This window comes from Gobio gobio (assembly GCF_949357685.1).
Source record: "Gobio gobio genome assembly, chromosome: 14".
NCBI lineage: Eukaryota > Metazoa > Chordata > Actinopteri > Cypriniformes > Gobionidae > Gobio > Gobio gobio.
This window is the reverse complement of record NC_137107.1, coordinates 23,391,207-23,416,185: the sequence shown is the minus strand read 5'-3', so window position 1 is coordinate 23,416,185 and position 24,979 is coordinate 23,391,207. Positions and strand designations below refer to the sequence as shown.

Below are 24,979 nucleotides of genomic sequence, written 5' to 3'. Positions count from 1 at the left end.
AGACGAGCTACTGTAGCTCAAATTGCTCAAGAAGTTAATGCTGGTTCTGATAGAAAGGTGTCAGAATACACAGTGCATCGCAGTTTGTTGCGTATGGGGCTGCATAGCCGCAGCCCAGTCAGGGTGCCCATGCTGACCCCTGCCCACCGCCGAAAGCGCCAACAGTGGGCACGTGAGCATCAGAACTGGACCACGGAGCAATGGAAGAAGGTGGCCTGGTCTGATGAATCACGTTTACTTTTACATAACGTGGATGGCCGGGTGCATGTGCATCGCTTACCTGGGGAACACATGGCAACAGGATGCACTATGGGAAGAAGGCAAGAAGGCTTTGTAATACTGTACCTGATCCAGCTCCTGCTCTGCATATGTCTGTCTGCTCAGCTCATTCTCAGTTCCCTCACGCAGTTCTCGCAGTCTCTGTGCCTCGTGCTTGGCTGCGTCAATCTCCCTTTTCATCTGCCGCTCAAGTTTAACCTTCTCCTCCTCCACCGTGTGGTGCTCTTCCTGTGCGATCTGCAGCCTGAACACAAACACATTATCAGTCTCAAGCTGCACCACTGTTTGAATCGTTACTTAACAAACAGTTAATAGATATTTCCCCTCAGTCACCAGCAGGTGGAGCTCTGGAGAACTGAGAAGACATGAAAAGGGAACTTGATCTGCAAAATTCTACCACACCTCTTCCTCCTCATGAAAAGACAGTTGAACAAGATGTGGCCTGTTCGATGTGGTAATTCTGTGGTAAAACCTCCTTACAGCTTTACAGGAAAATGCATCATCCCTCCTATACACTGGAAGACCGAAAGAGGTTCTAGGTCATGGATGGCTAAATTTAAATGTGTTAATGTGGCTAATGTGGTTCCGTGTTGAGGTCTTCGATTCCATTTAAAATAATTAAAATTTTTGTTTTGTTTGACATATCTGTGATATCGGTAGCACATACTATGTACTTAATACAGTAATTACAATAACTGAGTAATAACTAGGTACTAACCCTGAGCCTACCCCTAAACCTAACCTTAACCCATGTAGCTACCATGATATCACACAGTGTGATCTTTCCTAGGCTTTCAGCTGATGCACATGGCAGCCTTCTCTCGTACTGACGTAGTCCAAGTTCAAACAGGAAGTAATGTATAAATCAAACTGTCAATGATATGACAGTGGCCAAGGCAGAAGGTTACACTAATTACTGGGAGGGGGAGCAGAAGATAAATGAAAAGGAAGGAAATGAACAGCAGAGAACAACTAGAAAAGTTCATAAAGAAAATACTTAACAGACAGGCAGTCAAATAGATATAGACAAACATACAGACAGATAGATAGAATGTTAGACAGGCAGACAGATAAATATAGACAAAAAATAAAGACAGATAGATAGAATGTTAGACAGACAGACAGGCAGACAGATAAATATAGACAAACATACAGACAGATAGATATAATGTTAGACAGACAGACAGAAAAATATAGACAAACATACAGACAGATAGATAGAATGTTAGACAGACAGACAGACAGACAGACAGATAAGTATAGACAAATATACAGACACAGACAGACAGACAGATAGATATAGACAAATATACAGACACAGACAGACAGACAGACAGACAAATATAGACAAACATACAGACAGATAGATAGAATGTTAGACAGACAGACAGGCAGACACATAAATATAGACAAACATACAGACACAGACAGACAGACAGATAAATATAGACAAACATACAGACACAGACAGACAGATAAATATAGACATACAGACAGACAGACAGACAGATAAATATAGACAGACAGACAGATAAATATAGACAAACATACAGACACAGACAGACAGATAAATATGGACAAACATACAGACACAGGCAGACAGATAAAAATAGACAAACATACAGACACAGACAGACAGATAAATATAGACAAACATACAGACACAGACAGACAGATAATATAGACAAACATACAGACGCAGACAGATAATACAGACAAACATACAGACAGACACAGACAGACAGACAGATAAATATAGACAAACATACAGACACAGACAGGCAGATAGATATAGACAAACATACAGACAGATAGATAGAATGTTAGACAGGCAGACAGACAGATAGATATAGAGAAACATACAGACACAGACAGACAGATAGATATAGACAAACATACAGACAAAGATAGATATAGACAAACACACAGACACAGACAGACAGATAGATATAGACAAACATACAGACACAGACAGACATATAGATATAGACAAACATACAGACAGACAGATAGATATAGACAAACAGATAAATATAGACAAACATACAGACACAGACAGACAGATAAATATAGACAAAAATACAGACACATGCAGACAGATAAAAATAGACAAACATACAGACACAGACAGACAGATAAACATACAGACACAGACAGACAGATAAATATAGACAAACATACAGACAGACAGATAGATATAGACAAACATACAGACGCAGACAGATAATACAGACAAACATACAGACACAGGCAGACAGATAAATATAGACAAACATACAGACACAGACAGGCAGATAGATATAGACAAACATACAGACAGATAGAATGTTAGACAGGCAGACAGACAGATAGATATAGAGAAACATACATACACAGACAGACAGATAGATATAGACAAACATACAGACACAGATAGATATAGACAAACATACAGACACAGACAGACAGATATATATAGACAAACATACAGACACAGACAGACAGACAGATAGATATAGACAAACATACAGACACAGACAGACAGATAGATATAGACAAACATACAGACAGACAGATAAATATAGGCAAGCATACAGACAGATAGATGTAATGTTAGACAGACAGACAGGCAGACAGATAGATATCGATAAACATACAGACACAGACAGACAGATAAATAAAGACAAACAGACAGGCAGACAGATAGATATCGATAAACAGACAGATAGATAGAATGTTAGGCAGACAGACAGACAGATAAATATAGACAAACATACAGACAGATAGATAGAATGTTAGACAGACAGACACAGACAGACAGATAGATATAGACAAACATACAGACACAGACAGACAGATAAATATAGACAAACATACAGACACCGACAGACAGACAGATAGATATAGACAAACATACAGACACAGGCAGACAGATAAATATAGACAAACAGACAGACAGATAGATAGAATGTTAGACAGACAGACAGACAGATAGATATCGATAAACATACAGACAGATAGATAGAATGTTAGACAGACAGACAGACAGATAGATACAGACAAACAAACAGACACAGACAGACAGACAGATAGATATAGACAAACATAAAGACACAGACAGACAGATAGATATAGACAAACATACAGACACAGACAGACAGATAGATATAGACAAACATACAGATAAATATAGACAAACATACAGACACAGAAAGACATATAGATAGATCTAGACAGGCAGACAGACAGAGAGATGGATCTTGACAGGCAGACAGACAGATCTTGACAGGCAGACATATCTAGACAGACAGATCTAGACAGGCAGACAGATCTAGACAGATAGACAGGCAGACAGATAGATCTAGACAGGCAGACAGACAGACAGACAGACCGGCAGACAGATAGATCTAGACAGACAGACAGTGGAGTTGCATCCCACAGAAGAGACGTGGTGAGGATCAAAGTGGAAACGAGGTTGATCTCTGTTCCAAACGGGATTTAGAGTGAAAGACATGACAGAAATGCCACACACTCAGATCCATGTGCTGCTCTGTTACACCGGCCATACTTACACAGTGACTTATTCACATTACACTCAACAAACATTCCTCCGCTACAGCTTTTCCTTGAGTAAACTAATATAGATCACCAAACTGCATCTCTCTCCTTATAAGGCCATTGCTTTAAATTAATGCACCGTAAAGAAAGGATGTTTGAATCATGAACTTCTCCAAGACCTCTGACCTCTGAAAAAAGACAGAGACACGTTCTCTGTTCTGCCTCAGCGCAGCGGGCGCCAGCTGAACTGAGCATATGCAGCATGATAGTGCGCTTGTCTGAAACACTCTGAGCCGGATTCAGCGCAGCACTGCCCGTCCTTTTGCCATTTAAGGAATTTTGAGCGATGCTTGCATCACCCTGCAAGAGTCTTTTGACTTGAACAGACAAAGATAATAGGAAATGAAAACATTTCCACCAAAACTACATTAACACATTAGTGTAGATCTGACATTGTTGTCACTTTAGACCTAATAAGCATGTATTCGTAGAAGTTACTGTCTTCTGTGTGTTAACGTTAATATTTCAATAAAGTGTTAACTTCTCTTCAAGTATTATTTATCTAATTAATACTAGTTGCCATGGACATTGTCAACAGAAGAATTCTGTGAAAGACAAATCCGAATCAAGTATTCCAGAGAGCTGTGTAATAAAGTAAATTATAATAATGAAGTATAAAGTAATACGCATTAATGCTCATTAGCGTAACGGAAGGCTGCTGCTTACTAATGTAATATAATTCTCTGATGAATCATGCTATTAGAAAAGTGACATAGCCTCCTGTGCTGTAAGCTAAATGTGATGCCACTTTCCTAACTGGACGAAAACACTAAACAAAGATATTTCACATTGTCAAATCCTCTATCCTGTGTCTTTGCGGTCTCTGGAGCTGTCTAGCATTTCAAATAAAAATAGTTTGAAGATGCTAATAAGTATAACTGCTCCAAATTGAATAACCAGACTAAAATTTCAATGTATTTTCCAGATTATTTCAGATGATCATAATTCATACTCATCCCTCAGTGTGTATAAACAGATGAGAAATGTGTAACTACAGCAAACAGACTTTATCTTGAAGAAGAGGTTTAAAACTATTCACCCTGTTTTGAAAGTATACCCATGCTAACTAAGCATGTGTTAGCATGAGACTAGACCTGACAGTATCGTTTAGCAATCCTGTGTCTACAAACTTACTCTCTTAAATCAATGTCATGACCAGCTAAAAAGTGAACCTTTTTTCTTTTGTTTGCGGTGTGATGTAACTATCCATGACAGACCGTTTACAATGCAGCTGAGTTCTTCAAACTCCACCTACAGGAATTACATTGCTATCTTACAACCAGACGTTCCTCCACTTAGAAAAGTAGTCCTGCCTCACAAAGACATTTTTTCAACTGTGAATCTTAATATAAGCATCACAGTTCCACTTTAAAGCCTTCCAGCCTGCTAGCTCTGATGTAATGTAAGTGTGTTTTCTGTTCATTTATACAAACTCAGTGCTTTGAAGTGGAAAAAATAAAGTGCCGGGGGGGTTGGGGGGTTGGGGGGTTTGACTGTCTCCCTCGGTTGCAAGGGCGTAGTTTTGATTTGAACATCAAGGGGTTGAAGAATGAACCGTTTAACAGGATCCCAGGGCATTCTCCTTTGTGAGGTTTATTTGTTTGTTTATTGGTTTGGTTATTTTTGCAAAATGGTCCACACATGCAACGTTGGTTGATAACATAACTGCAATAAAGTAGCTTATAGTTAACAATCACTAGTCTACAAAGTCAAACTATCTTTACTTAAAATTGTCTTATACATATTCCTGTCATCTCTTGGAATATCTGATAGACAGTTTTTTTCCTAATATCTGTCATTATTAGCAGAACACATTTTACACACGGGGAAAACCTATTGTTTAGTCAATAATTCAAGAAGGTCCAGACTTTAAAGCTCTTGATTCTAACTTGTACTTGGCCTTGTGAAAAAGTAAAATAGTTCTTGTAATTGTTTAACTATATAAACAATTACAATTACATGTAATTGTTTAACTATATATACAATAAGGATATAATTACAGGTAATAATTACATGGCTCCTCATACCATGCTTAGTCCAATGGTTTTCTTTCTTTTTTTACCTAAAGCATTTGTTATGAAAAATAGCAACCTACACATTCCTATAGCTACAACACGCCACAGATCTAATATAAATCTTTAGTGATAAATGTATTCCCTTCACAGATTATCTATTATAAAATTCTATAAATAAAGTGTTTTTTTTTTTTAACACAATACAACCCTCTACGCACACCTTGGCAATAGAATCGCCATTGGCTAGTCAATTTTTTAGTTTACTCGCCAGACTTATATACTAATATATATATATATGATTCCACCATATCAGCTTATCTTTGTTAAAACTAAAACTAAGGTTGAACCACTGGAGTCACATGGACTATTTTTAACTACCTTCCTGGACCTTAAAAGTGGTTGTTTTGTTGCTGGTAGAGTCAGAAAGCTCTCGGATTTCGTCAAAAAGATCTTCATTTGTGTTCCGAAGATGAACAAAGGTCTTACAGGTTTGGAACGACACGAGGGCCAGTAATTAATGACAGAAATGTCATTTTTGGGTGAACTAACCCTTTAATGATAGTCATTATTTAGTCGCATTGTAAAGGGTTGCAATAAATACAATAGAATGTGATAAATTCTAGTAAAGGTGGTCATTAATAGTTTTAAAAGTTTGCAGAATGATGTTTTGCAGTCTTTTTAGTGGCTGTTTTTAGATCATGTTCGACTTTCTCCTTAGCGTTTTACTACATCTTCAATAGAATTCAAATGGGTTTCACATTTTGTCATCAGCGTTGCAATAGGAACAGTTTGCTCAAATCTTATCACACTTTTGAAATGCGCTGGTGAACGTGCCTTCAGTGATTCGCGAGCCACTCATATTGTGCATATAATTGATCCGTTCAATTCATACAGCTTATAAAATATCAGAAAGTGTGATGTATACAATTAATTAATAGCCTAATTGATTCTATTTTTCGGTGTGGGCGGTCAGAGTACCGGCCACATGTGAGAAGTGCCATAACGCAAGAGAAAGTGAGGGTACGCGACAGATTAAAGGGGTGGTAAACCACGATTTCACTATTCTAACTTTAGCTAACGTGTAATGTTGCTGCTTGAGCATAAACAACATCTGCAAAGTTACAACGTTCAAAGTTTAAAGCAAAGGGAGATATTTGCTTTTAAAGAAATCAGTTTCTAAGAACTACAGCAAACGGCCAGTAGGCGACTACAGACATTCCTCCAGGGTTGGTGACATCAACAGGCTCAATATTTACATAAACCCCTCCTCCGAGAATATTAAATAAGGGGGGGTGAGGCCATTTTGTATCGCGGCGCTGTTGTGGTATAGTTAGGCTGGAGTGTTGTTGCCGCGATGCCGAGGAAACGCTGTTATTTTCATCCGGATTGCAGGTCTGGGGTACTTGCTCTGTTCAGCCTTCATAGGGACAGGGGTGCGTTGCAGAGCGTTTAACATACAGCATGTTATATGCACGTGTGTTTGAGTCAGCGGGGAATCAGGCGCGCGCAGGGCTCCCTGTAGAGGAGATCTAACATCTAAGCACATCTAACAGAGGAAAACATCCACCGTCTTCGCGATTTCAATGCCAGATTTGCACGTCAGCTGCGTGAAAAAAACACTGCCGGTGCGTGGATGCACGACGCGCACGCTGCACATTTCACGGAGGACAACACAAACTTCCACAAACTTCGCGAGTTCAATACAGGATATGCACCTTGGCTTGTCCTGAAAGCTGGATTTACAAACAGAAGCTGTTCAGGGGCCACAACCTGTAAGTCTGATTTATTTTTCATCGATGTGTTTTCCTGTAATAGGTTGTAGCAAGGAAGTAAACAGATGACAGCGCTGTTCTGCAAACCAGTCTGTTAAAAGCTCATTCATACTTAACGTTATCCGACGAACACCTAACGTTACAAACACTAACGTTAAAATCTCAACAGCGAACCTGGCATTAGTGTAAATGATTCTTTGATTAGAGCTTTTATGTATTGTTTATCTACAGGCATGCTAAACATGGTTCTGTGTGTGATTTGGCTAACTTACTAGTTAAAGCCAGTGCTTAGTTTTCGTTTTGGGTTAATAGTTCTTGCGACAGATATTTGGCTATAATCGTTCTAAAAATACAAAAGTTAAAGTGCCATTCAGTAGCGATCATTATAGATCCGCAGTCTTTACTCTTGAGGACTGAACCGGTTCTGCTCGATCATCTTCACTCAAATGTTCTGGGTCTGATTCGGGCTCAAATGGTTTTATTGACGCCGTTGTTTCTATGACGCAAGCACAGCCTCCGGTAAGGGGCGTGACGTTTCCGACAAACGTACACTAGGCGTTTAGCGAATCACAACACACTGGGCCAGCTAACCAATCTGAGCCCATCGCGTATTTTTGAGGGACTGGCTTCATACAACCCGGAAAGCATCAGACCGTTTTACAAGGAGGGACAGAGCAGTGTAGAATAAAGGTCAAATATATGAAAAATAAGGCAATTTTTTTTAAAACGAAGCATGAACACATGTTACAGTGCACCCCACAAACACAGTCAAGCCTTCAAAAGAATGTGTTTTACCACCCCTTTAAAATATAGTGCTGGTACTTACCGGCCCAGTGTGTACCGGCCCACTTTGAACACAGAACAAACTGAGTGCTTACTTCTGCTGCAGGTCCAGGAGACTCTGCTCAGCTCTCTGAAGCCCTTCTAGGTCCTTCATCATCTTTCCCACGTGGTCCCTAGAATTTCGGGTCTGGATGTAGGCGAACCAGCAGCCCCCGAATCCAATCACGATAGACACCACCAGCATCAAGTCCTTCAAGTGACTGTGTCTCACTGCCAAAAAGAGCAAAAACAACACCTAAATAACAATAAAAGGGAGAGTTCACCCCAAAATTACAATTCATCCAATATCGATTGATTATATTCTTAGGTTAAAATATGTTTTTCTATGATTTGTGCCTTTACACTACCATTTAAAAGTTTGGGGTCGGTAAGATTTTTTTATGTTTCTGAAAGAAGTGTCTTACGCTCGTCAAGGCTGCACTTGTATGACCAAAAATACAGCCAGCAATATTGTGAAATGTTATTAAAATTTTAAAGAACTTCTGTCTTGTTTGAATAAATTTTAAAATCTAATTCCTGTGATTCAAAGCTGAATTTTCAGCATTACTCCAGTCTTCAGTGTCACATGATCCTTCAGAAATCATTCTAATATGCTGATTTGCTGCTCAAGAAACATGTATTATTATCAATGATCTATATTTTTTGTACATTTTTTAAGATTCTTTGATGAACAAAAAGTTCAAAAGAACAGCATTTATTTGAAAGAGACATCTTTTGTAACATTATACTGTATATGATTCATTTCAACAAAAACAAATATCTTAGTGATTCCAAACGTATAAACGGTAGAGAATGAATGTACATAATGGTGTAATATACACTACTAGCGTATCACAAACTATAGACAGTGATGTCATGTGAGAATTATGACTCTTTTTCAACACGCATTCCATCTGTGACCCCAGCTGACCTCGACATGGTAAAAGCAAATTAATGTTTTCTTTTCTAATGCTTATGTCCATTTCCAATGTTGTTTTTCAGATTGAAATAAAAGTTAAAGTATTTGACTGATGGGTTGAGGGCGCTTTCATCTTCTTGATCAAAAATACGAATATATTTTGTGGTTAAATACAACAAATAAAACCTGAATGTTCTTTTAAAACATACTGATTTTACCAGGATCTACAATGTGGACTGACTTGACTTTCTATGAACTAACAAAATCACAAGCCCAAGAGTAGGAAGAAGGTAAATGGAAAAGAGCCAAGGATTTTGGCAGGAGTAATACATCAAATCAGGGTCTGCTCAGTCTGACTGTCTTCCTGTCTCTACAACTGCAACTAACATATGTGAGGGTTGCACAACACTGTGACATAAAACACACACATACCGCTTAATAAGTAGTAAAATAATACAAACAATGAGTATCTACTTAGAAAAAGTCCCAGAAGTGATGAAAAGCTCTCAGTTTGGGATTAACCATGCAGATGTATGAATATACATCAGTAGTTCTCGGTCACATCTGTTTTATGCAACGTCTATATTTATCCGGATACATTTGAAAGCACATCTTCTGTTCACAGTGAGACAGTGGTTTTGTCCTGTGAAAACTGAACTTTCTTAAGATGCTCTCCCAAGTGGATATATTTAAAAATACAGTTTTTGCATTGTAGTGTGGATTGAGAAAACTGAGGTATTCGAAAATGATGACGCATGTGACTCATAGATACACTATATTTCCAAAAGTATTGGGACACCCCTCCAAATCATTGAATTCAGATGTTCCAATCTCTTCTAGGTCACAGGTGTATAAAATCAACCACCTAGGCATGCAGACTGCTTCTAAAAACATTTGTGAAAGAATGAGTCGCTCTCAGGAGCTCAGTGAATTCAAGCGTGGTACCTTGACAGGTTGCCACCTGTGAAATAAGTCCATTCGTGAAATTTCCTCACTACTAAATATTCCACGGTCAACTGTTAGTGGTATTATAACAAAGTGGAAGCAATTGGGAACAACAGCAACTCAGCCAAAAAGTGGTAGGCCACGTAAAATCAGAGCGGGGGTCAGCGCATGCTGAGGCGCACAGTGCGCAGAAGTTGCCAACTTTCTACAGAGTCAATAGACCTCCAAACTTTGTGTGGCCTTCAGATTAGCTCAAGAACAGTGTGTAGAGAGCTTCATGGAATGGGTTTCCATGGCCGAGCAGCTGCAGCCAAGCCTTACATCACCAAAGGGTTAGTTCACCCAAAAATGAAAATTCCGGTGGTCACCGGTACGCAAGCCGACTTGCGCTAAAAGAGTATCCCCTGACGCGATGTACAGGAGCTTTGACACCTCTTGCGGATAGGGCTGGGCAACAAACCCAAGCCCCTCTTCTCTTATATCCTCTGCCATTTCTCTTTAAAAATTCTAATTTTAGACTTCTAATTCATGATCTGTGTTTTGTTTTGCTCTATCCTCTGCGCTTCTGCGTTCGTCAATTTGCATGCATCAAGGGTTCAAGGGTCAGGGGTTACTCTTTACTCTTAAAGTTTTAAATATGGATATTTTTCTTACACAAATGCATCACTTTGCTTCAGAAGGCCTTAGTTTTAGTGTTGGGTGAACTAACCCTTTAACAATGCAAAGTGTCGGATGCAGTGGTGTAAAGCACGCCGCCACTGAACTCTAGAGCAGTGGAGACGTGTTCTCTGGAGTGACGAATCACGCTTTTCTGTCTGGGATTCTGGGTTTGGCGGTTGCCAGGAGAACGGTACTTGCCTGACTGCATTGTGCCAAGTGTAAAGTTTGGTGTAGGGGGATTATGGTGTGGGGTTATTTGTCAGGGGTTGGACTTGTTCCCTTAGTTCCAGTGAAAGGAACTTGTAATGCTTCAGCATACCAAGACATTCATGCTCCCAACTTTGTGGGAACAGTTTGGGCATGGCCCCTTCCTGTTCCAACATGACTGCACACCAGTACACAAAGCAAGGTCCATAAAAACATGGATGAGCGAGTTTGTTGTGGAGGAACTTGACTGGCCTTCACAGAGTTCTGACCTCAACCCGATAGAACACCTTTGGGATGAATTAGAGACTGCGAGCCAGGCCTTATCATCCAACATCAGTGCCTGACCTCACAAATGCGCTTCTAGAAGAATGGTCAAAAATTCCCATAAATTCCTGTGGAAAGCCTTCCCAGAAGAGTTGAAGGTGTTATAGCAGCAAAGGGTGGGCCAACTCCATATTAAAATCTACGGATTAAGAATGGGATGTCTTTAAAGTGTTCCAAAACATTTGGCAATATAGTGTATCTATGGCATTGTTGTGCCTTCTATTAATTTTCATAGTGTTTCAATAAGTGAGTCCAGCAGTGTTGCCCACAAAGGTGGCGGCATCAGCAGTGTAATGGGAGGATCTGGATGACTGGATTAGTGAGTGCTATTTCCATCTGCGATTTCGCTGCTTACATCCTTCCCAGGAACATGGCAGGTGACGCCACATCTAGAGGTGCCAACATTTTTGTGAGTGGACGGTGTTGAATCCTCAACCTTGACGCTCCCACATCTTAACCAGCTTGATTTAGGATCAGGTTAAATCTCCTGTGGGTTTACTGAGGCTGGCACATAATAAACTTCCGTCTTGGATTTCCTTTTCAATTATAGCACTAGTGTTTGAATAAAAGAGCTCTTTGAATGTATATAAAGGAGTGTTTTGTTTGCACACGTAATCTTTGACCAAGCCTAGGGATGTTGGATGGCACAGTTTTCTAATTTCTTCAAATGCTGGGGCTGAAAACTGTACATAGACATAGATTTTCCATTAGTGATGCAACACCCTAAGACCCTGTAGTCAGAATGTCTACAACAGTTAATAACCTTCTACTGCGGACAGTATAAACAGTGACCGGAGAGGCAAATAACTGCCATAGCTGAGATTATTAAGAAACTCCAGACGGAATCTGGAACCAGGAGGGATCAACCAATCAGACGACAGACCAGACAATTCACAGACGCATTGGTCTATATATACAGTTTATAGAGTGATTACACAAAGTTCCTTCAATTAGTATGACTTTACAATAATACACATTTTACAATAATATTTTTATTTCAAACAGAGAGTCTACCACCCAGCAATCTCTCTGATCAAGAGTTTTTAATCTTTTAGATGATCCTTCCTATGTGAGGGACCACCATCCTAAAATTCTAAAATAAAAGGCATCTACAGTATATAGTGTCTTGCATAAAGACCCATTTTATACTGTGAACATTTAATATTATAAATATGTCTAAATATTATTTGGAAAATATTTTGTTTCCATTAAGTTAAAATGTTGTTACAATGTAATGGAAATGTTCTACTCATTACAGTACTGTACTTTTATAGTAGTATATTTATTAATTTACTAATTTCTTTACTTATTAAATCTATTTTTATTTATTTGTTTATTTACTTATTTTAATAATTATTTATTTTAATAGACTTTTTGTTTATTTATTTAAAAAAATGTTTTTTTAAATAAATAATTTCCCACGATTCACCTAGTACTTCTTTGCTGTTCACTTTTAAAACCATGGCTCAGAGCACCCTAGCAACTACATAGCAACTAAGGCTGCATGATATTGGAAGAAAAATGTCATTATATTTAGTTTTTTTGCTATATATTGCGATATGAAATTTTTTTTTAATTTTATTTCACCAGATGACTTGAATAGCTCTATTTGGAAAGAATGAATCATTATAGAATAATTGGGGTGATTTTGTATGCGAGTGAATCTGCATAGAAAATAATAAACAAGATAAATAAACAGTGCTTTATATTTTTCAGGTAAGTAACAGTATTCAGATACAGAAATTGAATAATCAAAAGTAAAATAACACTGCATAGTATACACTGTATAAATTAAATATAATTAAACTTTGTTACAGCTACAAAAGTGATTTTCTCTTTATATTTTGTTGTTTTATTAACAATAATGACAGACAGCAGCAGGAATATTAGGCTGCTGTCACTTTAAGGCTGAATGCACAGATCCGATATAATGATCCACATTTTTCTTTCTCAATTGTTTACATTCATATAATGCAAAAGCTACTGTTTACGAGGATACACGCCAAGACAAGCATTTTCATATAATTTTGCGTGTATGTGTCCATTCAAGCACAAAAAGACGAACCGAATTGAGTTCTCTTTCGTATCTTCTTGCGTTCAAATGGTTTAAAATCGCTTGAACGTTTAAACTGACAGGACCTAAAACATGTGCAAATGATAAAAGGTCGCTCTATGATGGTTAAACTTTGCAATTAATCCAAGAATCATGTGTGTTTCGAAACGTGGTGCCTGGTCTGTACGGATCAACCACGTACAGATCCCTATACTTGACGATATTGACAATTTCAATGCTAAAACGATATATTGTGCAGCCCTAATAGCAACATGCTAAAACTACTCTGAAAAGTAACTGCATAAAAACATATTGGTAACCAACCACAACACCCTAAAAAACTTGTTTAATCAGTAAGTATTAACTCATAGTTTAAATGCATGCCCACATTTTAAACTTCAGGCCAAAAGAAATCAATGATATCCTTCTTTGCTAAAGCACTGAGGAATATGGATGCAGACATTGTGTGAGTTGAAATTCCTGCAACAAATATCATGCAGTCTTTGACAGCCTTTGGGATTATGATGGCGCTGTGTCTATCTAATGTGATCTTTGATACCTTTGACTCTGGCTGATGTTCTAGGTAGAGACATTCACATGAACTATGAATCATATGATGGAATGCCCTCGACCAATACATCCATCTCTCTATCTCACCTATTTATTGACAACATCCCTCTCTTTTCTGTTTTACCAGCTGTACTTGGGTATCACGCTGTAATGGCTGACATTAATGGGGCATGCCTCTTCTGTCTGGCTCTTGTTCTCCAATAAGCCTGGCTATTTTCAGACAGAGAAGATATTTGCTCACGAGAAAAGAAAACATAATAAACCTTTGCTTGATTTCAGCACATAATCAGCACATAAATATTGCACAAAGAATACTGCAATATGGACTTCATCCAGAAAGCCCTCTGCAAACATCGATCCAGAAAAACGTGTTATGGCTTGCAGAACATTTCAACACTAGCAGTTTTCTAAAACTTCTAAAACAGAAAGAAAAATCAAGCAAACAGTTCCAACAATTCAGTAGAATTGGTCTACTGAATACAGAAATTCAGTCACGCTAAAATACAAAATAAAGTTTGTAACAGCTATGAACAATATTGTCCAGAGACAGTAGTGATTCTACTATGACTATTTCTGAGGGTTGTTGCAAACAACTCATTCAGTCAAATGGACAGTTTGAACTTATTCACATAAACTTACTAAAGGTGTGTTTGACTTCATAGGTGCTGCGCAGACATATCGGCGCAGATTTGCCGCTTGCAGTTGGGGGGAAATGGAAAACAGAGCCATCAATTTGGACACTTTCTGCTTCACGTAGTGACACTCGTGTGATGTTTGCGTACTTCATCACAGACGAAGTGAATTAGATTCAATATTTTCAATATAGTCAAATACACAGATGTTTCAGACGTTTTCATGAAGCAACAGAAAAACGTTTCATATACTGCTTAAATACAGCACCATATGTACAAGAATAAAGTTCAACATAAGCTTATACTATTTAAAGGGGTCCTTGATTATGATTTCACTTTTTTAACTTTAGTTAGAGTGTAATGTTGCTGTTTGAGCATAAACAACATCTGCAAAGTTATGATGCTCAAAGTTCAATGCAAAGGGAGATATTTTCTTCTACAGAAATCAAGGGACTACGATCTGAGCCACGGAGGATGTAGCCGATTTATTTCATTTGTGAAGGAAATGTGCCCAAGAAATTAATTATCCTTTCAATTCGTATATGTTTGTGTGAATCATTGTTCACTGGACTGCTTTGCAAACAAGGGTCAGTAAATGCAGGATTTGCACAAAAGTTGCTTCTCAAAGATGGATCAAATCCAACTCTTCGTGATCCAACTTCATATCCAGAACATTAAAGTACTGCACTTTATAATGTGTGTGTTTGCAAATCACCTTTCTGAATGTGCTAATGTGGCTAAAGCTACCATTGTCTGAAACCAGAGCTTGATATTTTTAACCCGAAAATGCTTATTACTTCTTAAAAATAAAACTAATGACACAGCTCTGATCTCTGTGAATACAGAGAGAACTGTATAACTTTACCCTTACGAAAATGAACCGTGGTTTTATTATAGTAAAAGTGTAGAAACCATGTTTTTTTGGCTAATTGATTACCACTTATATAACCACAGTTTTAACACAAATACCATGGTTAAACTATGGTTAGAGTAGTAAAGCCATGGTTAATTTGTGGTTACCATGGTTTAACTATAATAACCATGGTTCATTTTCGTAAGGGTAGCCGCCATATAGCGTCCTAACCAGCACATTCACAAAGGCGCTTTGCAACATTCACAAAATATAACGTGCGGTACTTACATGTTCTGAAAATGAAGTTGGTCAAACAGTTAGTACTGATCCATCTTTGCGAATTCTACTCGCTGTGTGAGGTTCTCCACACACTGCAGTTGTTGTAGTTGTTTATCCAAACTAGTGCAAGCTGTAAAGGCTCCGTCCTATTCTGAAAAGGGGGCAGGGAGCAGCAGCTCATTTGCATTTAAAGAGACACACATGAAAACAGTGTACAAAATTATTAACCGGCATGCACTGCTTCAAGTCAGATGCTGATTGGTCTGTGCAGTGCTGCATGAAGTCAAACACAACCTTTTCTCTTGAATCAGAATTAATTAATTCAAAGCGACAGTTTGAACTGATTCACAGAAATCGATCTTACCAACTCCTGCCAGTGAATAAGAATTCACGAGTTTGTGTGCCCATATAATCTTAGTGAAAGTGGTAAACAGATTTGGCTTGCTGTCTGCTATAGAGGGGCTCGGAGAGGATATTCTACCCGAGCTCCGATTGCCCCCCTATAACCGGCAAAATTGTACAAAAGGAGGAGCAGGGGAGGAGGAGGGATGTTGCAGGAACTAAAAATGGGAAGAGGTAAACAGCTGGTTTTATACCTTGGTATTAATTGGAAGATTAGATGGGCGTACTCCTCCCGATATTACGTTTAATAACTTCACTTAAGCTAAGTGGACAGGTTGAACTGATTCACAGAAATGAATCAAACTTTCCAACGCTTGCTAATTAATCAGAACTGATGAATTCATATGGACATTTTTAACAGATTCACAGAAATGAATCAAACTTACCAACGCTTGCTAATTAATCAAAACTGATTAATTCTTATGGACATTTTAACTGATTCACAGAATCTTCACGAAAGATTCACGATCTTACCAGCTCTCGCCAACATTGAAACATTGACAGACTTTTGAAACATCTCAAACTCAAAAGTCATGAGACAATTTACGTATAATATATAACCACAAATGTATTGTGGCTATTCAATAAGCCCAGTCTTAGTACAGAGTGCTACTCACATGGAGGTCCAAAAAGCACTGTGTCCAGAGCCTTCAGCTGCAGTTTCTGTGCATGAGTGCGGTCTGGTATTTTCAGCACAGACAGAAGAAGGGTGGCATTTTTCACTGCAAGTCTGTGAATGGAACAGACACAGAGTCAGTATGTGAATCAACGACCTTGATCAGTGAATTCATTTCAGTCCAATAGCTGAATTTTTTTTAATACACATTAAAGGGTTAGTTCACTCAAAAATGAAAATTCTGTCATTAATTACTGTCATTAAGCCGGCGTTCTGGAAGTGCTGTGCTGTTTACACTGCATCAACAGCGTAAGAGTCTGACACAGGCTAGAAGAAATTGTTGAATAAAGTTGTTATTTTTGTTCGTTTTTTGCGCACAAAAAGTATTCTCTTTGCTTCATGAACCACTGGATTCACATGGACTATTTTAACCTTTCTGGACCTTGAAAGAGTTAATTAAATAGCTGTTTATTGAGGGGTCAGAGAGCTCTCGGATTTCATCAAAAATATCTTAATTTGTATTCAGAAGATGAACGAAGGTCTTACGGGTTTGGAACAACATGAGGATGATTAATTAATGACAGAATTTTCATTTTTGGGTGAACTAACCCTATAAGGCAATCGAGATGCCAATTATAAGCTTTCTTACCTAGGCAAAGCTTTGCCACTGATGTCGTTCTTCCTGAAGGAATCGACATACTGAGGTAACTCCACACAGAGGATGAGCCACTGCTCTGCTTCCTCTACTGTCCAGTTATACACTATAGACAAAAAAACACAGGAGTGATGCTAGTGGTTTATGGTGCCAGAGGACACTGAGAACATAAACATGAAAGATCCGACATTCTAAATGATGGAAGCTTAAGCCCAAAGTATACTTCGGACGAATGTCTGTGCACTGTCTGTGTGACATAATTTTTGGAGGACATCCACGCACAATGTCCATGTGCAGCCCAATGTTTGTGTCCGTGCACATGTACGAGTGACTTGAGTGCTTGAAAACAAAGTCCACTTGACATCTTTCAGCACTCACGGCCAACGAAGTATACTTTGAAAGGCTCGTGTTTTCAGTTCCACTTCCATAATACTTACAGGTCTACATGCATTCAAGTTTATGATGTGGCTAACAGGAATGACTTTGAAATTACTCTAAAATGGTTGACTGCTTCTCAGTGTTGAATAATTTGTATCAAATTAAAATAAACTGTGAAAACCTGCAGAGGCCTTCCAGGAGTTCCACATGTCCTCCACTGTGATCAGCAGATCTGCTCTATGGAAGCGGTTGTGTTTTCCCTTAGGGTCATGGTACTTTAAGTCTTCCCTTAGAAACTGTTTGAGGAAACAAAGACTGGAGTTTAGCATCTGGTGCAGTGGTTCTTAACTCTTATCATTTTCTGATAGGGTCACATGCAGCAGGTGTATAATCATATAAACATGCATAGTTAGGATTGTAAAATGAAATAGGCATAACTATATTTAGAGGAGGAAATTTAATGAAATGAAAATCCAGCACTATGAAAATTGAATCTAAAATTAAACAATTGGAGGATTTCCAATCACAAGCTCGACTAGGCTTGATTATTTGAGTTTCTAGGAGGAGTTTCATTTTACAGCACTGTCTATTTGCTTAATTCAACAATTGGCAAGAGTTTAGATGTAAAGCCACAGTAAACAGTTTATTTGGCATATCCAAATTGTAATACTTTGTAATCCAGTAGTTTAACTGTAGAGCATCAGACAACCTACAGTGTGTAAATGCTAACATTTTCACGGGTTCAATCGCCTCACAATAACCCACAGGAATGTCTATATGGCCTTGGTCAGGCTGCGGTCGGTCAGCAGTAATGCTGTTTACTCAGTGCTCAGATGTGGCATTCACATGAAAAAGGAATCGCCTAGTCATGGTTAATCACCCTCTGAATACATGAAGAAATGTTATGTCCATCCAAAGCAGATTTCAGCGTTTTTGTTTGCATCTTTGATAATCTCGCAAAAAAATGACATATTTCACATCTACTGTATATACATATACAGTATACTGTATATGTATATACAGTAGATGTGAAATATGTCATTTTTTTGTTACAGTTGAATGCTATTACAGATGAAAAAGGTCTATAACAACATGTTTAACTTGTTGTACATCAATACACTGCTCTATTGCACTGTCAAGTCAAGATTATGTTTATTTGTAAAGCACTTTTCACAATAGATATTTCAAAGCAGCTTGACAGTAATCTGTCTCCAGTGAGCAAGGCAAAAGCTACTGTGTCCTTTCAAGTAAGCAAACTTAGCACTTGTTTGTACATTATGCACCATTCACAGTTCTGCAACATCAATTCTCAACACAGCAGACCACGAAACCACAATGCTGCAGCCCTCACCCCATCAGTTTCTGTCACGTCCACGCTGCCGTCTGCATCATCGTCCATGTCTTTATGAATGCTGCGGATGGCCTCAAAACTTAGCAGTGCATTTTCATCTTGGCAAAGTAGCTTATCAATACCACACAGTTCTGAGGAGAGAAAACAATGAGATTTGAGACAGCAAGTCCACTTAAACTGCACAATTGCTGTTACAAAACAGGCTGAATACAGAGGCATAGTTTAAAGGAATCTAGCCATGCATCCATGTAATGTATAATTTTACTTAATATATGTGTACTTTTCATGCTAATAGAGTGAAAAGGTGCACGTCCCCTTTTTTTCAGCGGAAAGTTATAAACTATAACCACACCAAACAGCTAGAAGGTGAATCACAGCATTGCAAACTTTGATTTGAAGCAAAAAAAGAACAAAGGCACAATATTGTGTACTAAATGGCCTTAAAGAAGGAAAGAACTACAATCTCATGAAGAATTGTGAATGATGTATACTAGAACAGAATGAACAGAACATTGTAGCGCGAATGTGTGCGTGGGAGTCGGAAAAGATGATAACGTCTTTCTCGACGACTCCCACAGTGAGGGAGGATCCGCATTTCCACAAGGTGTAATCCACGAACTCAGCTCAGGATGGAGATCCTCCCCCAACAGCAGCAACTGGCCGAGGAAATCGTCCATCCTGCACCAGAAGAGCTATTTTAGGGTCTCATCGTCCCACTGCACCTCATTGTAAAGTTATGGCCCTTCACATATTCCTCCAAGCAGCATTTGTCCATCTTGCACAAGACAGTCCATATTTTTACTCATTTTTTTTTTTTTTGAGGGTCAGTGATTCTGTAACATGTGGTAGTAAGCCAAAACGAAGAACATCAGAGTTCAGTCTAAATCGTCTTTAATCCAACAAAAGAAATATGTTGGAGAATCTCAGGAGAAACATACACTCTTTTCATGATCACAGACAAAGAACTGAACAAACCAGGGAGTACTTACTTATACACACAGAAAACAAGGTAACTAATTAGACAACAGGTGAAAGTAATGATTACCTCATGAGAAACCAAGGAAACTAACAAGGGTGAGGAGAACACTAAACTGAAAGGATACACAGGAAACCAAAAGACAGGAAAAAACGCAATGAAACTAAACATAACTCAAGTGTGCAAGACTGTCCCAGGTCTGGAAAATGCCAAACCTCCCGTAACGCACTCTAATCTCTAATACTGCTTCCCATATCCCATCATTCATCATGTTCAGGAACTCACATACCCTGAAATTGCACAATGTTGAGGAAGTTAAATTAATTAGATGTGACATATAATTTGGTAGTACAATGTAAAGTGTTGCACATATAATAATTACTGCATTCTGTGAAACATTGCAAATGCTTTTTATCGCTTAAGTGCCACAATTAATATGCATCTTAGAGACTACTTAACAAGTTTATTTGAAAGTGCACACTACTGAAAATAAACGTGTAAATATTCTCCTGGGACCCAGAAAAAAAAGTTGTTTTCATGTCATTACATTGTTTAGAGCATAAGAAACAAATGGGAAGAAAAAAAACATTTTTGAAAAATTCTATTTCATTCATATATGATATGTCCTCTGTAGTTGACACCAGGACTCAGTTGTTTAAAAAATAAAATGACATGAAATTGCATGTATAGTCAAAAACAATTTTTAATTTACCAATCAAATTTTAGGTTTCAGGATTTTTTTAACCAAACTTTGTTTAAAGATGATTCTGAACTATGTTATGAAAGATATAACGAAATGCATTGATATACCATTTTACTTTATGCAATATGTGGGTAAAATGGCCATACTTGGATTTTCCCATTCAATACAATGCATCTATACACTGCATCTAATTTGCATATTAATGTGTTCTTGGTGCAACATGTAATGAAAAAAGAAGTGTGATAATGGGAGTAATAATTGGCAACATTTTCATAATAATATCAAAATGCCTGATAAACATCTTTAAACACATTTAAGTCCTGGCGTCCACTACAGTGGACATTTATGAAATCAATGTCCTGTTTTGTAACAGAAAGTCATATTTCGATTAGAAACCCCATTACATTTTCCTGAGAAGTTGATTTATAACAAACTATTAGAAAATTAATCAGATTTAAATTATAATTAAATAAATACATTTCCATAAGAGTGTTAAACATCAATGTCAGCCATTTTTAAAGACTAAGAAGAAGTTGTTGTCCTGGTGAAACCTCCAAACATTTGGTATTTCTGCAAAGCCCCGAATGTGCTCTTTACAGGACATCCAGACTTAAAACTGTATGATGTCAGAGAAATTCACTAAAATATAATGTCCACTACAGTGGAAAAAAAAATATTCCTGGGTCCCAGGAGGATATAAATAACATTTTTACAACACTATGGTGTAAGTGTGTCCCATCGGGATGAACACTTGGACGAATACAGGAAATAAGTCATGTGAGTAGACAAGTGGTCAAGTCTAAAGACCTCAAGAGTGGATGTTGGGACAGTCCCTGACTCTAATACATCATTCGCAGTGATTCATGCGAGTAGGCGGGTGCTAAAGAGTTCTTCTGACATGATTTTCTTGTTTCCACTCTCTGATTGGTGAATAATTTTTTTTTCTCTCATGAGATTTTCACCTAGAATTCGACTGTTCAATGCGATTATTTAAAAAAATAAGTAGAAAAAATGAATGAATTTACATAATCTGACAGTTGCACTCTATCAAACTGTTAGCTAAGTAAAATGTTATGGACAAATGGTACTGAAATTAATTGCAGGGAGTTTAGTGTATTTTGGAACAAAGCTAATATACACCATCCCACTGCTATGCATTCTGGGTAAACTTGCTCATTTTAAGTGCATACAATTGCAGACAAAAAATAAGTTGGAATCTTGTATCTATTAATTGAACAAAAAGGCAAGTTAAAAGCCTTCCTCAAGAGCACATAAATGCCTGAGAGTGAGACAACAAAAGGCCTATTCAAACGCAAATGACTTTGTGATGAAAATGACTTTGAGATTCAGTCCCTTCAGTGAAATTTATGCATCATCCACTCTTACATGGTAAACGGCCACTGTTATTTCACAGCAAAAACGCTAAATGTACTAGTCTTTAGAGTATGGAAATTAAGCAAGGCTGAGAAATTGATCACTTAGCAATGTATAGCTAAAAACAAAGGCTTACAGCGGCGCCTTTGTAAAGGCCCAATGTTTGAGCCCATTGTCACAGGAGAGTTCAGTCTGAGGGCGATGCTAACACAGCCACGTATGAGCAATAGAGTGACTTTTAAACTATTTTTGGATACACAGGACAGCTGCTGAGGTATTGTGGATACTACTGTAATATGGCAGTGGGAAAAAGTGTCCTGGACTTAACCTATGCCTCACAGAATTAAAAAACTTCATAAGAAATCAGTCGTCACTGTAATTAGATTCCAAGTTTTTTTTTTTAATCCAGGGTCATCTGAGATTGCACTACTAAGGATGGATGTGATTAAAACGCTTATGTTACTAGTCCATGAGTGGACTTTGCTCTTACAGGCAAATCTGTTTTAACACAAAGAAATGTTTAAAGTTGTAAGATCTACACTGCTATTTTTGTCCCCATTTCACAGCCTGCAAAAAGGTGAAACAGTGTCAGTACAAAAACAAGACACTCAACAAACAGGCCATAACCGCGACTCTTCAAAAAGCCTTGTCATCACACAAACACATATTTGCACTCAGTGGGTTTCTGCCTTATTTAGAAACGTCATGACAGAACCATTTGCAAACATTGACACCACATCCAGTTTAGCTTGCTAATTTAACTAAGCTCACCTGATCCAGATCAAGTGGTTACATATACAATTCAACCTCACCTGATATAGTTAAGGGCACATAAAACAAAAATTAGCTGCACAACAGGCAGATTTTGCCATTGGTTTAACTGAGAAAAAGGCATGTGACATGAGATAAACAACAAAGTAGAGGCTCATATATTATCCTGGAATTCCCTGGATGCATTCACTTAAGATATCATCTTTGTGTGTTTACTGTCATTTAGCATCATCAGTACTGCTTTTGTGAAGATGCAATGTGTTGAAGCGAATTTCAGATCATAAGAACTGGGTATTTCTGCGTTAATGTTTGTCTGGCATAGCCATATACACATACGGTTCTGTTATCATTTCTGTTATCACCAAACTCTTCTGTGGAACACAAAAGGTGAATTTCTGAAGTATTTCCTGTATCTGAATCTGGGCCAACTTTAAGACACAAGCCTGGCTATTTGCAGATGTTGCAAAACCATGTTGTCATGAACCTCACAAATTTGGTGTAATGTCCAGTGTCTATGTTTTGTTTCACGTTCATGTTTTCTGTTTGAGTTCAATCCGTCATGTTTCCTGGTTTGTCATGTGATAGTGCCCTCAGGTGATCAGTTCATGTGCTTCCCTAGTCTCTTGTGTCATGTTGTCATTGGTTCATTTTCTTGATTGTTTCAGGTGTGTCTTGTTAAGTCATTAGTCCATGTGTATTTAAGCACTCATGTTTGCCATGTTCCCTGGTCTAGCTTTGTTATGTGTAACCCACTGTTGGTTAGTATCTCTTATGGTTCAAGTCTGTTCATGGTTCAAGTTAAGTATTTATAATTAAACGGCACTTGGGTTCTCACTTCAACTTGCCTCAAGTGGACTCATCGTTATATTTGAGCAAATCCAGAAACTATTTTTGTCTAAGAGGCAAACACTATAACAACCTACTAACTTCTAAACAAACACAACCGCTCAGTCAATGACATTAAACTTCAGTCTACAACGAGCATTCAACTATGGAAAGCCAATAGGGTCAAAGTTTTAAAACCACCCCAAAGTTCCAAGTTATCATAAACTATTGTGATAATACAGAATATGATTTAAAAAAACATGCATTATTTTGGTCCTAATTTTGTTTTATTGCGTTTTACCAGAAGTATAATTTAAAGTCGAATGGGTTCGTAATGGCATAAGGTGAGTAAATGATGACAGAAGTTCATTTTTGTGAACTTTCCCTTAATTAGTTTGGTCTGCTTCACCGGACCTTAAAGAAGATCTGAGAGGACGTCAGTGTTTGCAGAGCCTTGAGGATTTATAGAGCTGTTGTAAAAAACATCCAGCTGCAGGAAGTCATACACGGGTCAGGATCAAATGGGTAAAACTAATTTACACAATGTACACAAGAGGTTTGAGCGCTTATGCATAGCATTGGAAGAAATAATATAACTATAATAACTTTATAATGGTAATGCTGAAATATTGTAGTTAAAATAGATTTATCTATTTAAAGGAATATTTTGCATTAATAATATGAAAACCTTTATCTTGACTACTTTATTAAAGGGGTTATGAACTGACTTTTGACATATAAGAAGTCATCCTACTATAAGAATACCCTGTAAGTTTCAGAACTGAAAACTTCCTTGTTAGTCCAATAAAGGCTTTTATGACTAGGGCTGCACGATTAATCGAAATCGAACCGCAATGGCGATTTGGCTTATGAAAGCGCAAAGGCTGCGATTATAACTAAATAAATAGATGCCAAGTGTGTCAGTGAAGAATGGCTCTGTGATCAGGAGTAAACGCTGCTCAATCTCTGAAAGCACTGCGAGTTTGAGTCGCTTATTATAG

The 24,979-nt window shown here is 37.9% G+C and overlaps 1 protein-coding gene across 4 annotated transcripts in view; it reads right to left on the bottom strand.

Annotated features, from left to right (window-relative positions):
* Window positions 1-24,979, bottom strand: part of stim1b (stromal interaction molecule 1b) — a 41,763-nt gene that overhangs the window by 11,957 nt on the left and 4,827 nt on the right. For all 4 annotated transcript variants that reach the window (XM_079835595.1, XM_079835592.1, XM_079835594.1 and 1 more), the window contains exons 3-8: window positions 19,330-19,460; window positions 18,160-18,274; window positions 17,595-17,706; window positions 16,947-17,059; window positions 8,542-8,716; window positions 346-523 (exon numbers count right to left, since the gene is read on the bottom strand). In XM_079835595.1, coding sequence (XP_079691721.1) covers window positions 346-523; window positions 8,542-8,716; window positions 16,947-17,059; window positions 17,595-17,706; window positions 18,160-18,274; window positions 19,330-19,460 — 824 coding nt within the window. The remainder of the gene's footprint in view (window positions 1-345; window positions 524-8,541; window positions 8,717-16,946; window positions 17,060-17,594; window positions 17,707-18,159; window positions 18,275-19,329; window positions 19,461-24,979) is intronic.